Consider the following 18,582-nt stretch of genomic DNA (forward strand, 5'->3'; position numbering starts at 1 on the left):
ATGTCATATGTAAACAGTGTTTTCTTCTGTATCGGGCAAAGCATATTCCTAGATTATTGATAAGGTTTTGTTTTTCTGTCTAGAATGCAGTCTCATCTTCACTCATCCATGGCAATTAATTTATTGACACTAACACCTCCATCACTTGACTGATGTAGTTTTGGTTACCGATTGGATTCAAAATGGCAGCTCTTTTGCTTTTTGCTGCTAACACTGAAAGTTTTTATTTGTAAATCAGTCTGAAACATTACCATGCATCAAAAAAAATTTCCAGTCCTTGTTACTTTTACATACATTTATATAAAAAATGCATTTACTTAATCAAATTACAAAGAATTAAGGAATTTGGAAATGTATTCTGTATATTGCATGAAATAGTTTATTTAAGTAGACGAAGGAGATGCGAATTCACGGAAATTTTCTTCTAGCCCTGCTTCAAACATAATTTTTAAAAATACACCACTTCTCATACCATTCTCTACTCTGTGCTAAACATTCCTTTTTAGTATGCAATATTTCATTCCTGGCTTCTAAAAATGCCGTTTTGTGAAACACAATAGAGTGGTTGGTTTGATTTGTGCTAGAGTAGCCAAAAGTAAGTCAATTTTCCATTGTAGTAAAACTGCATTGCTGCTTTATTGTTATTGCTGTTTTGCTTTCTATTTCAGTTGAGTGCTTGCCGCCTGCTGAAATTTGTGATGATGGAGTAACCTGCATTGGAAAGGATTTATTTTGTGATGGAATCTTGGACTGCCCAGATGGTTCAGATGAATCTGAAAAAAGATGTGGTAAGAATGTAAATCTATTTAAAGCAGTATTTCTGAGTGTACTTAAAACTGTCAGTATTTTTTAAGTACTTCATAAGCAATTAGCTTCATTAACTCTGCTAAAAATACTAGCAACAATATCTAAGTGTTATAACCCTTATCTTGTAAATGCAATTTCATTTAAAATTTTAATTGATGAATAATGTGCTCAGTATATAAGAAGAAAATAACACAAGGCATCTACATTAATACAAAATGATATAGAAGATGATGTTTAATATATGTATTAATAACTATAAATAAATTAATAGAAATAGAAATAAATATAATAGAAAATATAAAACAATGTCAAAATCTCATGTGAAGTTGTGTACTAGTAATACCAAATATGTTCTTTCCAAAAACAAATGTTAAATCACATTATCCAGTATCAGAAGTTACTTACTGTCATATTTAGCGTTAGAAGACAGGTTTATCTTTTGATTCCATCATTAAAAATATCATCATAAAAAATACTATAAACAGATTTTCATAATATACTAGATACGCTCTGGTTCAGTGATATTTTATTTCACTATGCTTTTCATTAAAAACAATGTATTCTCCTTGCTAATCTTCTCTATGTCACCAGATAATTGGTTTTGGCTTTGTGCATAGAAAAATGAGGCAAGAACTAAGCTGATATGCCCGATCCCATTGTAAAGTTTCTACAGTAACACTGGCTATAAAATATCTGTTTGGCTTTTCCTGGTAAAATCTCCTATGCTTCAACTAAAAGTGTACTAAACTAAGAATATCTTGAATTTACTTTTTATTTAGATTTGTTTTTATTATTCTAATGTATTTTTGGTAAAATTATAAAGTAAATTAAAACAGTTGAAATTTGCCCTCTGTGAAATGATTATACACAGCTAAGGATTCATAGAGCTTAAAACCATTCATACTGAATGGAGAGGAATTTTTTTCATTTTAGTGGTAAGAAATTTAGATCAATTGGCCACCTCCTTGAAAGTCTGGCTACTGCTCTATCAGAAAAGTTGTATTCTGTGAGTCTGTATCTCACATGAAGTGACACCACCTCCCTCCTGCCTCCGCATTCTCAGGCTTAGTTGGTGTGATAGGGGTGTCCTGTGGCAACATTTTGTGGGCAGAATGGTTGAGAGTGACTCACATCATGGCACCCTTTGTTGGCAATCTATTTCCATCTTGTTACATTGAGTGCTAGGAAATGGGACTAGAAAAATATTAAGTTGCTAACCACAATTAGAAATGCACGATGATGATTTGTAGCATGTCCATAGAAAGGCAACAAAGCTGGTGAAGGGTTTGGAGCACAATTCTTATGGGGAGCTGCTGAGGGATCTGGGATTGTTTAGCCTGGAGAAGAGGAGACTCAGGGGAGACCTTATGAGTCGCTAAAACTCAATAAAAGGAGATTGTATCAAGGTGGGAGTTGGACTCTTCTACTAGATGATAGCAATAAGACAACAGGCCTCAAGTTGTGCCAGGGGATGTTCAGGTTGGGCATTAAGAAAAATTTCTTCTCTAAAAGAGTGGTAGTGCATTGGAAGAGGCTGCCCAGGGAGGTGGTGGAATCACTGTCCCTGAGGTGCTCAAGAACCATGTAGATATAGTACTGAGGGACATGGTTTAGTGGGCAATAATGGTGGTAGGCAGACATTTGAGCTACATAATCTTAGAGGTCTTTTCCAGCTTTGGTGATTCTATGATTCTATAATGTGAACATTTCAGCAGACAGCTCTAGGTGACGCTGCATGAGCATGATGTTGGACAAGGTTCATCCATCCAATCTCAACTGATCTATGATTCTGTGAAAATCTTACAGCCAAAAAAATTACATCCTTCACCCTTACCTAATTTCCCTGAGCCCTTTTTTTTTTTTTTTTTTTTTTTTTTTTTTTTTTTTTTTTTTTTTTGCTGCAGAATTGGCAATGCTCCATTTAGCAGTGAATACTGTCAAATTGTACCAAGGAGTCTGTTACTGTGTACCAAAATGCAGCTTTTTGATGGGGAGGTACACTTGCTAATGTCTGTGTTGCTTTTCACAGTCTTACCTCTAGTATTTTCTTGCAAAGAAAACTTTTTAATGTTCTGAGAGATGCTGGAGCAATTAGCTCCCTGAGGTGTTTTTTAGAAAATATAATTTTGTACTAGAGGAGTCAGGAAAACTTATTTCAATTCTGTTGTGTAAACATATTTCTGAGCTCTCCTGGGTGATGAAGTCAGTCTGGCCTAAATATTCAGAAATATGTGAATTGCTGAACTCTGGTTTAAAAACAAAGAAGTGAACAAAAGATTGATATTTTTAATAACTTTTATATGACTCCTGTCAGAAGTGGAATCTTCTTCACACCAAAATGCTAATTGCAGACCTGCTTGTTACTTACATTTTTTTTTGACTGCAGCCAGCTGAGAAGGGAGATCTAGTCAAAACTTTGGGGGAACTATCTTTCAATATACTTAGCATATCCATTGAAAAACATCAAAATCTCTATTTATCTTAATAGCTGCATCCACAGCTGCATGATCAGATGCAAGATCACTCTACATTGAGGAAAGCTGAAGATCCTAAAGTAGCTACTGCAGGGTTTGGGGCAGCACAACACCAAAGAGTTATTCAGTAATTCATTTCTATTTTTTCACTGTTGTTCTAAGATGTGGGATTTTGGTTTTGGTGAATTATGTTTTTATTGTGGACACAGCTAAATAAAAAAGTGAAGGTCCTTATAATAGTTAATAATTAGCAATATATATCTCATAAAAATCTTTTTTGCTACTTTGAATAATTAGATTCAAATTTATAAGTTTTACTTATATTTTATGAAAGTTATTACAACCCTACCTGTTATAGATGAGAATTTAATTGATACTCATACATTGATATTCATCCACTTGCAGTCAAAGTTATGTATACATGATTCAGTAGTGTCCTGAAGGCTGCAATGTGGTAAAATTGTCTAGATTTTCAGAAATATGTCAGTGTCTTACAGTGAGCTTTATAGCTGGAAGGTAATTCTTCTTGTTCTTTCACACAATGGAGTTGCCACCCTTTAAACAACTCAGTTTGTTTTTCTATGGTGATTAGCTTTGTCAAGTGCTTGTGAGTTTATAGTACATTTGTAGTATTAAAATATAGGATATGTGTGGAATATTTAATAGTCTTTTTGTGCATTAAACAGAATTCAGGAAAGTCTAACATTCTCAGAAAATGAACACCTTCATTGTTTGCTTTTATTGATGAAAATTATCTTGAAAGGTTTCTCTCTGATTCTGCAATGCAGTGCAGTAACAAAAGGCCATTGCAAAAGTACAGTTAGCAATTTCAGTGAAAGGGTCTCTAGAGAAATGCAAAAGTCTGAACAGCATCTATTAATAATAGCTTGCAATGATGAAAAGCAGCCATGTAGCACATGAGTATAAGGAAAAGGAGATTGGAGCCTGAGCCCAGGAGCTGTTTCACTTTGCAGACTCTCATCTCAATTATTATATGTCTAGGGTAACATTTTGTGATTACCTACCTCACAACATTACTAGAGTACTGAGAGTGATCAATCATACGAAAGCCAGGAAGAAATATGCTGCCCTTGGCAGAAAAAGAGCCTATCAAATGAAATTTGTGGACTTGATCTGACCAGTTCAGGGAGCTTCTCCATGGAATGCAGGAATAACAGGATTAAGCCTTCTTAATACTCCCTGTATACCACATGAATAAACAAAAATGGACAGAGACATGTTGGGAAGCAGTGCAAGTGATGCCTATAAGAGATGTCTCCTGTCTCGTTAGGAAAACAGCTGAGGCTTCTCTGAGAGCTCCAGGAAAAAGAAAAAGTGAACTTCTTTGTTACTCTGCCAGTCTCTACCCTGCGATGTGGAACTGCTAGGAGCATACTGATGGCTTTCTGCCACCTTCCAGGTCATTCCTAAGATATCAAGCATTTACTATTCCTAGACAGTGGAGAGCAACTTAAGAGCTTTTGTCTTTATCTCTTTGTCCTGTTTCAGGTTACTCAATATCTCTTAGGAGGTAAGAAGAAAGGAAAAGAAAACAAGAACAGCAAGTAATTGTTGAAAAGAGCAAAATAGTCACTATTTTTATAAAAACAGTATGTTAGAGGTTTTAATTATTATTGCAGGTACTAAAAAACCCTTTTTAGGTTAGCATGCGTCTTGCTAGCCATTTGTTAGCAGTACTGCTGTTTTTCACACTTCACACCTCAGAGCTAGGCACATTTCTTCCTCTTCTTACACTAATTTTACTCTTCTTACAGTAATAATGGAATCAAATAGGGAATTCTATATCACATTATTTGTTATTACTTATATCTACTATCTTGCACTGCCTTTCCCTTTCTTCATTCATGGTATCTGTTATTTTTTCCAGTCCTTTTCCTGTGTTCCTCATACCTGTTGGTTTCCATTTGGTGACTGCATGTGCAATTAAGTGTGTTGAAACCTGAAATTCATCCCACAAGTACAGCCAAACTTTCATTCTGCTATAACTGAAAACTAAGTTGCGGATTTATGTTTTTAAATGTCTCCATTAAATATCTTTGTTAATGATTTCTTCTTTTCCTCTACTATTTCTGAATATTTTATTAATACTGACTTTGGAAAGATATCCATAGTATTTTCTCTGTCCATTAAGTAAAAAAAAATAGTTGTAAATTTTAACACATTAGTGAAAACAGGGAATATACATATTCAAAGGGACAGAAAAAGTCACTCTATGCCTGCTCCAAAACTTTAGTCTAATCTGATTAGAAGATTGTATAGAATAGTAAGTCTCTTTCATAGACCTACTTTCTCCATGTATTTAAAACCATACATGGTCTGGCTTCCTCCCATAGACCATGAGAGTTGCAAAATGGAACATGCTAACAAGTTTCTATTCCAGCTTATTCTTGAGTCCTGTAATTGTTAAAGAAATTCATTCTACACAACCTTTATTAACACAGTATGACTGAACCTGACAGAAGAAAAGCCTGATTTTTATGTTATGTTTGCAGTGATAGTCAGAAAGAATTTTACACTTATCAAATGAACAGGCAAGGAGTACTGATTTATCATTTTATGTAATCATTTCCCAGAGGAGAACTATGGTCAATAAAATTTCCATTTAATTTTCAATATGATTGATCATTCATAATTTGAATAGTCATTATAGGTATGATTTCACTTCTGACGTTAATGAAAAGCTGTATCTAATTCTGGTTATCAGTCTCAAACTGATGAACTTGTCATTTACCTCTTCAGCTAATCATGTATTGATTATAGCATTATTTGAAAATATGATGCTTTCTTAAAAACTGAAGGAAAACCATCCTCGGAATCTTTGCATCACGTTCAATGAGATGCAACAAAGGTTTCAACAGTGCTTCAAATGTCTTCAGAAATAAAAAAAAAACTCTACATGAATTAATATTTTTAGTCTTGTGGAAGCTTAAAAATATGATTTTTTTTTAACTAATTGATTTTTAAACTGAGCATGCATAAAATGAAATTGCAAGACCAAGAAAATAAAACTAATACAAATATCTTGAAAATTACATCATAATGAAGGAGGTTTGGCTTAGACTTGATAGCTGAAAGGATACAGAATATCCACTTAGCTCTTTGAGTAATTAGTAAAATGTAAGGTAAGGAACCAGGGAGCTCGTAAAAGTAGAGAAAACAATGTCAACCATATCCCTTCTTGACATCATTAACATGATATCAGATTGTTTCCAGACACGTTTTCCTCATTTAAAATAGCAGTAGATAAGAAATACTAAGAGAAAATTCTTTAATAATGTAAAAAGTAAAATGAAAGACAGTTGAATTAATCAGATTTTTAATTAGACTGATTGATTTAGACTAGTTTGGATTAGTTGCATTGTCTCTAACGTAAAAATTAAATTGTCTATAATACTGTACTATTTTGAGATTAAATAATCACAGGAATTTGAAATGGGAGTGGGATGGTAATGTGTTTTAGTTTATCATTCCATTCTTGCTTACAAGGTATTTCCTAGGTAATAGTTGCAAACTAATATTTAAGGTCGCTATCACTTTGACACTGCTTCCATTTTTCAAATGGCATTTTGACAAATGTTCTTCATTATATTTTTACAGCTGCGATTTGTGATGGAAAATTCATGCTGACTGATTCCTCTGGGTCTTTTCACTCTATGAATTATCCAAAACCATATAATGCAAATATTGTTTGCCAGTGGATTATACTGTAAGGCATTTTCTGATGATTTTCTACTTAACATTTGTTCAATTATGAGGTGATATTGTTTCCTGTACATCAACCCTCTGTCATTTGTTTGTATTCTCAAATATCATAGCATGGAAAATACGAAATAGCATTTTCTCCTTTGTATTTCTTTAAAAACTTGCAGACCCCAAACTGACACTAATAATGATAGTTGTGGTGTATGATTTTGATAAATCAGATGTGCTGCATGTATGTACAAGAATGTATTTGTAAGCTTACAATAAATCATACAACTCAAAATAATTGCAATACATATAGTATACAGTAGCCTTTAGTTACTAACTTTATAAGACATCACTATTTTTAAAAAGTGGAGAATTCAAGAATTCCCATCATTTAGGGATACAAAGTTCAATTTGAAATTATTTGTATTTAAGGTCCTAATTCATTTAGAAATATTTTAAAATTACACATATGACTGAATAGCATCATAACAGAAGTTCTCAGCAAAGGAGGTAAAATTTGTTTAACCAAGCATACACACCTATAGGGATGGGCAGCTACTTGACTTTGATACTCTAGGTTCTCTTTATTGCCCAGGAAGGACAAAGATAGCTATAGTACGTGACAAATCTCATCCTAAAGTATACACCTAAAATAAGACAGGTGATTAGAAGTTTGAAGCTTCTAAAATCCACAGAATGATTGTCAGTTCAGAAGTTACTGAATTGAGAGGCAGTGATTATGATGATGGCTTTACAATAACAACCATTCTTTGATATTGAGAAGTATTAGTTTTGTAAAAAAAAAGTTTTAAAACAGATTAAGGAAATATTTTGAAAATTGAATAAGATTTGAAATTCTTCCTTCCAAAGACTCCTTTGAGAGCTCTACTCTTTGAGTTCATTCAGAATCTTCACCTTTACACTTCTGGAATAAGTCGTCATTTTTCTTGTTTGATACAGTTGCTCCTTCCATTCACCAATACTTACACCACAGAGATTTTAATATATAGTGTGTCATAAGAAAAGCAAAAGATTGTGTTGATTTTACAGTTCCACCCCTCTAATCTTTCCATGAAGAAGCAATTTCTTCTCCTTTCAAAAGTAAGAACAGTATGTTCAATATTTACCTAAAAGATTAGCTCCTCTTGAACTTTCAACAAAATGTTTTACCGTTTTAAAACAAATGATAATTGTTTACCAGTGGATAAACATTTAAAAAAAAAATTTAAAAAAAATGATCATACTTCTCTACTAAGCAGTATTGATAAGTTCAGCAGATTGCTGTTAAAAAGAAAAAAAAAAAAATTTATTGGCTCTTTCAATTCCAAAAACAAATGATGACATAAGAAGCTGGTTGTGATAGCATGATAGCACTGCTTTGGAATTTGTACTACCACAAATATATCTAATTATAGGTTACTAAATGAATATAATTTCAGTAAAAACAAAATACAGCAATTTTTACACTTTTATTGAAATAAATACTATTAAATTACTAGTATTATAAATACTATTAAAATTACTGGGTGATTATTAGATTTGATAACATATTCTCAAACAATGTTTTTGAGGTCTCAACTCTTCATGTAAATTTAAAGAGGCATTTTAATAAAAGACCTCATAATAAAAGAGGATTTTCAAGAAGGATTGACATCTGTCTCTTTTGAAAGATTTTGATGTCCTGCTATTCATATTGATAGCATCACACTACTTTTCTGACTTAGAGAATTCTGCCTGAGCAGCTAGATACTATTTATCAGTAATGTATTCAAAAGTGATTTAGAATTAATGAACCACAGAGAAAAAATGGCTCTCCAACTGAATATCATATTCTCAATTTTTAAAAGATTCAGTTCCTAAAATATTCTTGGCTCCAGTGAGTTCAGGAATACCTCTACTTTTACAAAAGGTCAATGCCCTATTACATCTGCAATTCTACAAACTAGGAGTTAGCCAAATTGCTAATGTTAATTAATCATCTTATTTGACGTTATTTCACTTGGGTTCTGAACTGATTGTTATGCAAGCATACAATAAATTTGTTACAGTATTTTTTTTTAATTTTTATCTTTTCTGCTTTACATTTCTGTTTTCATCTTAGAGTGCCTCAAGGATTATCCATTAAGGTGAACTTCACTTCTTTTGATACAGAGGAGTTTATGGACAATTTAAACATTTTTGAAGGTATAGGACAAAACAAGACTTTAAGAGGTAAAGTTATTTTTCAGCTAATATTACTTTCCCATTAATTGAATTCATGTAATAAAAAAATTTTAAACTGAAAAAGAATGCATTTGTATATTTAAAGTATGTTGAAAAAATGAATCTGTGTAGAGTTTTCCTTTTGAAGGTCATATCAATATACTCAACCATTCTTATGCAGTGGACAGGTAAATGTTGGCCTAACATGTAAGAAAACACAATTTTTTAAAGGCCTTATCTGAGCAATGTAAATACCTTGACTATTGCCATGATCCTTTAGTGTCATCCATAGTGACATTAAAATAAGTGATCTAAACTGAAGCTGATAGGATGAGTACTTGGTACTCTGCAAATTATTATATGTGTGGCATTATTGACTCAGACCTGGAAATAGTGAAGATACTGAAGACAGATAACTAATTTCTCTCTATATTCTGTTTTAAAAAAATAGGTTTCTGCCCATTTTTCACTAGACTCAGTTTATCCAGATGAATTCCATCATAGATGGAATACATGTACGTGAAGATAAATATCTAGATCCGAAATCTTTCTAAGTCAGAAAGGTCTTTAATATGTATTTATATTTTTGGAAGCAGGGAGGGAATGGGACTGTAAAGTAGTGAAAGACGTGGAATACAGAGTACAGAAACTCCACTCCTTCTACTGCTCTGAATATAAATCCACTTTGGGATTTAAATTTCTGTGAGAGAGATTGCTTCAGTAGTACAGTTTGCAGCAACCATTAACTTGCACATTTTTTAAGGCTGCTGTGAGCGTGTCTGGTAATAGTGCAATGATATAAACTTAAAGATTGTCCTTCAGTTGGTTTTGTAAAACATTGCAGTTAAAAGGTACATCTCCAGTAGACTCTACATTTAAATAAATAAAATAATTTTACATTAATTTCAAAATTTCTCCTCAAATGTCTGTAAGCATATGTACTGATTATTAAACCATGAGAGAAAGTTTATATAACAAATATATATATTCAGTATTGTTATTACAGAGTTTCAGAGTGCATATCTGTACATTGAAAAAATCTGCAGCATAAGAAGCATGTATGTGAAGATTTTAGATTTTAATATATGGATATTGTATAACAAAATAAAAGTATAATCACACTGTAATATAGACAATGATTCTGCACTAGCTGATGATATCCATATTGGGAGATATGTGAGATGGGAAACGCAGAATAATTATATTTAGCCAAATGACTAAATGGCTTCAGGATTTTGAAGGTCTTATAGACAGATCACAATGCAAGAGAGAGTATTATTTAAAATTCAAAAGAACTTTTTTATATATTATTTCTTATAACAGTGCTGGGGATTTCATTATACATGGGATTTTTTTTTTTTACTGATTAATTTACTCTCTGTTTGTTTTCAGCTTCTCTCTCAGGGTCTAATCCTGAGACAGTTAACATTTTTTCTCATGAGGTTACAGCCAGGTTTACATCTGATTATTCTGTAAACTACAATGGCTTTAATGCAACATACACTGCTTTTAATGCAAGTGAACTAAAAAGTAAGTGTTCTTTTTTGCTATTGTTGTAGTTGTGGTAGTCTGCAATGCTTGATGAGACCATATGTTTCATTTTATAAAATGGAAATGGAAAGAGAAGCAGTATTTTCTAGCCTCAATCCTCTACCTTGGCCCACACTGGGAAATTTCATCTTTTTTTACAGACCATATCATTGATTTCAAAATGCCTGTCTACAGTCATACAGGCTCGATCTAGCAATAGGGAGTTGACTTACAGTGCTTGTGCTGTTAAAATAAAAGAATAAAACAATGGCTGTATTTCCTTGAGATTCTTTTCAGCAAGTTTGTTCACTAACAAACACAGTATAATCCCTGCCGCTAATCATTACTTTGTTATCTCTAGGCAATACCTGTTCTCCAGAGTTTCTCATGTCCTATCTCATTGCCACAAATAGCAGTTCCAAGTGGTAAAACAACCATTAAGGAAAACACTGCTTCAGTGAATAGATATCAGGAAAAACAAAATCCAGATGTAACAAGTCTTCAGTAATAAAATGCAGCAATACAACTCATGCTCCAACTCATGTACCTTAGCACTTGTTAAAAAACTTAGATGCAGATTTTGCAAGTGAAGATTGCTTCAGCTCTAAATTTTGAGCAGAAATGAATAGGGAATGTGACTAGAAAGAGGTATGCTGCAGAAGAAACATCCAAAAGGTCACTAAATTCTTGTCATGTGGGCTAATTTGAAATTCAAGACACGACTAAAAAACATAGGACAAATTGTGGGAAGAAAAGCGATGTCTCAGGGAATCTGTATGATCAAAGAAGGAGAAGAGAACAAAGAAAGGAACATTCCTGGTGCATGAAGCACAGCATTTATATATTGAGCTTATAGTTGGTGGCTCTGATAGGAAGCCCTTTCAGCTGGAGCAGCCTGAACTGTGGCTAAGAGGAAGGCTAGTCCTTAGGGTCTGCTATGCAGGTCTCCTTTCTTGTTCATCCACCACTTATTGGCAAATGATCAGGAAAGAAGTTTGGTAAAGGAGTGCAACCTTCAGGCCACCTTCAGCAACAATGAATTGTTGACAATAAAAAAATACACATTTCAGTGAGTAATCATGTTTCTTAGAAGAGAGTCACCATAGGCTTCAATTTTCAAATGCATTTGAAAATTTAAACTTTGTCATTTTTGTAAATCTGAGAAAATATTTAATCTATTTGTCATTTTTATTTACTAGATGTTCTTGTTAACAGATTTTGAGAGAGTCAGTTGCACTTTTGAAGATGGCTTTTGTTACTGGATACAAGATTTAGATGATGATTTAGACTGGGAAAGATATCAGGGCCCTACCTTTCCCTTTTTGAGTGGTCCTGATTTTGATCATACATTTGGCAATGAGTCAGGTAAGGTCACATACAAATTGCCTTCATAAAGGAAAAGCTTATTTTAGCTTATGCTGTATAAGTCTAAGCTGTTTTCTTTAGAGAGGATGCAATTTTATTCTGCCATAAAAATTATTCAGAGCTATCAGACAAAACTCATTTTCATCTTGTGTAAGTATACCAAAACTAGAAATAAATGGAATATATGAAGTGATTAAGATATGAGGTATCAAGGAATTTTAACACGGTTCAAAGTCTAAGGAAGATATATTATACAATAGCGTATTAGGTAAAAAAAAAAATTCCTTCTTTACCTTAAAGGAAAGAAAAAATACTATTGTTTTTTTTTTCCAAAACTACTTCTTTTTCATCTGTGTCTACATCATGACAGTCATAGAATAACTTTTATTTTAAAATGTTGACCTGAGTGGTATATAGGTCTTCTGTTTTCCTAGTTATAATATCACATCAGACGCACTAATTTTCAACACACACATGCATGATAAACTCCAGGAACATCTATAGGAAAATAACTTGATCAGAAGAGTGATCGTATCATGTATGGATTTTAATTACGGAGACAATACTGTTAGGAATCAGAGTTTGAATGCATACAATGGGTGCTTTTCTGAAACTGAATCCAGAAGTTTTTCTAGTTCAGAAGGAAAACCAAACAATCTGTATCAGCTGATTGATCAGCCCAATTAAAAGTAATTAATGTAATTTGCATTTCACAATGACCGTACGTGTGCTATTCATGATAAATAAATTATACAGTGACAAATAAATTATACAGTGGCAAGTATCTGGAAAAATTGCAGATTACTCTGGCAAAAGTTACTCAGAGGATAAGAAAAATATAATTCAGCATGTTATTGTATACAAATTGTTCCTCTTTCTGAGTAAATGAACATTTTCTAAATAATTCACTGTTTTCCTGCTCAACTTCTATAGTACATATCAAATGAGAGAATGTAATATTTACTTCCTGAGACACTTGACAATAATTTCCAGCTGTCTTGAAAATGCTAACATATTCTAGATGTTTTCTCTTTCACTTTCATAGGTCTAAGCTGATGTATAGAATGTTACTATATGTAATGTTATTTTTATTTTGAATGTTAATATTTCTAATATTTCTAATTGAAATAAAAGCATAAACTATAGTGTTAACATCTAGATATTATGTAGACAGTGTACGTTTGTTTTGCTGCTCTATTTCTTTTGCTGCAAGCAGAAGAATTAAAACATATTAACAAGCCTCAAAACCAAACCATTGTAATACTTCTGACCTCCATTAGAAATTATTTATTTTGGTTAGATTATGCTTAAGCCTCATTTCACTTTTTGTTTACATCTGATTGTGTTACACGTCAGTATATTCATTAAAAATTATATATCCAATGTAACGAACATTCTAACAGCAGAAGTGCTAATGGAAAACATCATTCATTACTGGACAAGTTTTCCTAAATTGAATCAGAATGCTCAGAAAATTGATGATATAAAGACAGAGGACTGTCGTTTTGGCTATATAAAGACATTTTCTAAATAAGAATGCCAGTCTTATTTTCTAAATCTGGATATCATTTATTTTTTGATATATGATTTTCTAAAGCAACTCAGGAATTTCTTGATATTTCACACTATTTTGTGTGCTTGTGTACTTGAATCTTCTAGCTAATCTGAAGGTATAAATAAAAATGTGGTATAATGTACATTAATTATAATTATTTTTAAATTCTATGTAATATTTGCATATATAGGAATTAGCTAGATATGCAGATAGAGAGAATAAAATCTGAAATTACAGCCAAGATTTCAATAAGGCAAAAGTCTTATCTTAGGACTTTTTCTCCGTCCACTTTTTCACTTTTCTGTGATAAAACACAATGCTTCTGTACCCTGGCCTCGTATTATATTTCCATATTGCAGCAGAAAGTTCAAATTCCCAGCTGCAAAGAATAAATTCAGAAAGGTTAAAAAAAAATCTCCAAATAAGATATCTTTCTTTTTTATGATGTTTCCTCATGCTACACAGTGTTCATGTAGTCACTCCCTCACTCCTCAACACACACCTTGTATCTCACACTATTATGTAGATAAAAGCTATGGCACTTCAGGAAATTCTATAAAGCCACAGTGCCAAACAGGATGGCATCCTGTTATAAACTAAGCAGAAATAAATTAATACCTGACTTTACTGAAGAAAATGCAGAGTTCAGAAGGGTTAGTTTCTCATTTCATGTTTAGTTCTGAGGACCATCCATCAAGCTTAAAAGCTCATTTTAATGTTGACTGTTCACTTCTACTGTGTCAGGGATATTTCAATCTATTAGAAATATTTGTGCTTGATATTATTAATACTATTTTTAAACAGAAAAAAGAAATAAAAACAACACCTTGCTCTCATTTGGAAAATGAAAGTTCTGTATTCTCTAAAATGTGCTCATTATATTGCAGGATTCTATATTTCAACACCCTCAGGACTTGGAGTTGCAGGAGGAAGAGTTCGACTTCAAAGTTTGCCTTTGATCCCCTCAGATCCATCTTGTCTAAGTTTTTGGTAGTGCTATGTAACCTCTGTATATTACATGTGGATCCTATACATATCATTCATTTAAGAATAAAAACAAATAATTACTTTCATATATATTAGTTCAAGTCAGTGTAATAGCCTATATCTCTTTAGACTGCTATGACCAATCTTAACTTCTGAAACTTTTACTCCATTATAGGTTTGAGTCTTGCAATTAGCTTTGATGTATTCTCTTTTTCACCCCATACCCAGCATTTATTTCCACACAGAAATATTAAGAATCCCTGAAATGTTTTTGTCACAAAGCTTAAGTATCCATGGATAATGCGGCAAAAAAATGAGATAAAACTTTCAGTTTTAATCAAGAAAAATGGAACTCTTAACATTAAAAAGTTAGATATTACTCCACAAAGTTTCATTTTGTTCTAAAAATAGAAAACTTTGCTTTTACCCCTGTAGGTATTACATGTACAGTCCTAACATTTACCGTTTATGCGTTAACATAAGAAGTGAATATGGTCTTGAAAAGATAATTTTCCAGAAAGAAGGAAACTATGGAAAAAACTGGATTTATGGACAAGTAACTTTAAATGAAACATCTGATTTTAAGGTTTGTTTAACATTTAGACTTTTATTTATTTAGTTTTTTTTTTTAACTGATGTCAATTTTGTTCCGAATGAACCGAATGATCCACAGCTCCAAATTTATTCCGTAGGTTTTTTGATGGCTTATCTTGCTATAGTAGATTTTATCAATGCAAAAACACTATCAGAAAGATGCATCCACTGCCTGAGGAAATGAATATGTCTGTGACCTGGCTGCATCACATTTCTAGCAAATGTGTGTTCTGGGACCTCAAGAACAGTTACAGTACTTTACTTATATATACTATATACCTATACCATATATTTTAAAGACATAAAAATGTCTTTTGCATAAATGCCTTGATAGCAGGATCTCTTTAAATGCGTATATAGTAAAACACAGTAATGAACATCAGATAAATTGCAGGGTTTTTTTATGTAGATAAGCCATTATATCACAAGGTTTGGACTGGTAAGTGATACAGAATGCTGTGTATCAAAAATTACATTAATTTATACGTAAATTATGGAATAGTTCTAAATTATGTTCATCACTTATATAAAGTTCCTGCATTCCTTAGAATGATTCATTCTGTTTGCATGGTAGGAATTTGTGTTGCTGGGAATCTTGTCTCATCTCTGATACCCACCTCTGAGTGTAGCACCAGCTCAGATTATAATGGAAATGAAATGTCGGAAAGATAAAATGTGTTTCATTCATTCATTCATTTTATATATATATATATATATATTTTTTTTTTTTTTTCTGATGAATTTCAGGTTATATTTGATGCCATTACAAAGACTGCTCCAAGTGAAATTGCCTTGGATGATATTAACCTGACAGAGGGAAAGTGTAATGAAAGCAATTACGTAGAGCCAACTGCACTTCCAATTGCCACTACCACTGCTTCAGTTCCCAGTAAGTAAACATGATTGGTGATTATCAGTTCTTTCCTGCATTTGTGTTTCAGTGATTCAAAAACTCACTTCAGCTTTACAAAATTCTCCAACATTATAAAATTAACTTCAAAATAGTTGTTAGGAATTAGGTTTGCTGCTCATGACTCCATTCATAGCAATATAACTGATAGGTTCATGGCTTAAGCTATCAGTACATTATCTTCCAAACTTGAAGAGTGAAAGACAAGTTGTGGTGGTTTCACACTGATGGCTTGCTAAAGTCCACTAAGCTGCTGTTTCACTCCCCTTCAAATGAGCAGAGAAAGCCACATCTTGGCCACAAGGAAACCACATCTTGGCAAGCCGGGTCTCATTGCATAGTATTTGTTCTGAAGGAAAGATGCGTTCATAACAAGAGTCCCACGACCCCTTTTCCAGTTTTTGTTACTGAGTATGACACCAGCAGAATGGAATATATTTTTGGTTAGTTTACCTCAGCTGCCCTGGAAATGTCCCCTCCCCATCTCTTGTCAACTGCCAGCTTACTGGTGTTGGAGGGGGATGGAGATTGCCTTTATGATTGCCAGCACAGCTCAGCACTAGCCAAAATATTGGTGCAATATCAATTCTGTTCTACCTACAAGTGCAGAACACAACATTATATGGGCTGCTTTGGAAAAAATAAACTTCATCCCAGCCAGGCTCAGTACATTAGTAAAGAATTTAGTATTTATATCTCAAATCTTCAACTAGTAAAACTTCCAGTACAACAGTAAGGTGGAGAGAACAAAGAGAGATGAGGATAGTAACTTCTGTATTTGAAATTATAAATGATTAATAGTGAGAAAAGAGTTTGCAAAATCACATCATGATATCTCCATACGTCTCGACAGCATATGTTCACCAAACACTGAGAACACATGCACAATGAAAATTCCAATGCTTAAGGGGAATGAAAGAATAATAGTGCCAGAACAATTTAAGAATTATCTATATGACCATTTAATACCCAAAATGGGAGTATTTATCTGGATCAAGGCTCACAGTGAATGAGATCTTCCAATTTGCATTTGGCCACATTGTTATTCATTCTAGATACCATTACATTAAAAAGGAAAAATAGAGCAGTATTTGGTTTGTAAAAAATCTTAGTAGGAAAACAGAAAAGACAGAGTGAGGAGTTCTGATGGCAGGAAAAAAAAAAAACAAAACAATAACAACACAACAATCAAAGGGTTTGTCTGTCTGATCTAATGAGTGATTTCAATATTTGCATAAATAACAAATGTGCCAAAACCAACTCCTGACTTTATCAGTCTTCACAGAATCACTGAATCATAGAATCACAAGGTTGGAAAGGACCTATAAGATCATCTAGTCCAACCATCCTCCTATCACCATTACTACCACTAAGCTACTAAACCATATGTTGTAGCATCTCATTCAGATTCCTATTGAACATGACCTTGCTTTGCTAAATTGTCTCCCTGTGAGGAATAGCTACTGGCTCTACAATGGATGGAGTGTTTCCCCTGCTATGAGGAATTTCATTTCAACTCACAAAACTGTCTTCTTGGCCTCCTTTCTGAATCTTGGAAACAGGAGGAGGAGTTGATTTTACTTGTGTATTTTCTCCACATCAACTGAAAATTAATGAAATAGTAAGAATTACGTTTCTACATATATTAATTCATCTTGCTTTAGACACACCACATTGTGGAGTCTTTTAAAGGAAAACAGAGATTTAAGATTCCACGTAAATTAAAATTTCTCAGAGCCAGGTCACAGAGCCAGAATCTCACTGAGAAAAAGTATGTAAAAATACCTATTGGCATCATTTTAAGTGTAAGAAATGCACATAAAACAATGAAGAATAATTCCATATGATGTAAACAGTTCCACATACATTCAAAAACTGACATAAATACACTCAAAATACATTCAAAACCAGATACAAATCTGAAAAGATATTGTGGCAAAATAAAATATTTGATGAGACTTTGTAACATAATGTGGACATGAACTTTATTGGGGAAAATAAAGACTTCCAGATTTATTCTCAGAAGGCTTGAAATCATTAAATCAGAAAATATGTTCCAGAACTGCCTCCTGTTATATTTACTGTCCCTTAAAAGACACAGCTAGTTGCTCCCTTCAAAACATACAGCTAATAGAAGTCTAAAATTAAAATGATAGAAAAAAAACTATATGCACTATATTTATACCGGTGCTCTATGTACTAATATTGTGATTCTATCAAATCTATCACCTCTAAATCTACTGCATTAGAACAGGGAAGGAACCAATTCTTCCAAATTGAGAGCAAAATTAAATTCTAGAGCACTGTAACAAAAAAGGGACATAAAGTCCAACAAGACATATCTGTTAGTAAAATAAATTGTTATTAACACTAGTAATTTCAGTCAGGTGAGCAAGGTAAGTTTAGGAATTTGATTGCAATTTTCATTAAACTGTTAGGAGATGCTG

At 32.9% G+C, this 18,582-nt stretch overlaps 1 protein-coding gene across 1 annotated transcript in view; it reads left to right on the top strand.

Moving 5' to 3' along the window:
- TMPRSS15 (transmembrane serine protease 15) overlaps window positions 1-18,582 on the top strand; it is a gene marked incomplete at both ends in the record, with an annotated part of 53,053 nt that overhangs the window by 10,316 nt on the left and 24,155 nt on the right. Inside the window, 8 exon segments of the mRNA XM_079539461.1 lie at window positions 669-788; window positions 6,900-7,008; window positions 9,094-9,203; window positions 10,587-10,724; window positions 11,940-12,089; window positions 14,532-14,634; window positions 15,067-15,217; window positions 15,973-16,114. Of these exon segments, the coding sequence (XP_079395587.1) occupies window positions 669-788; window positions 6,900-7,008; window positions 9,094-9,203; window positions 10,587-10,724; window positions 11,940-12,089; window positions 14,532-14,634; window positions 15,067-15,217; window positions 15,973-16,114 (1,023 nt within the window).

Source organism: Tetrao urogallus (genome assembly GCF_951394365.1).
Source record: "Tetrao urogallus genome assembly, chromosome: 1".
Taxonomy (NCBI): domain Eukaryota; kingdom Metazoa; phylum Chordata; class Aves; order Galliformes; family Phasianidae; genus Tetrao; species Tetrao urogallus.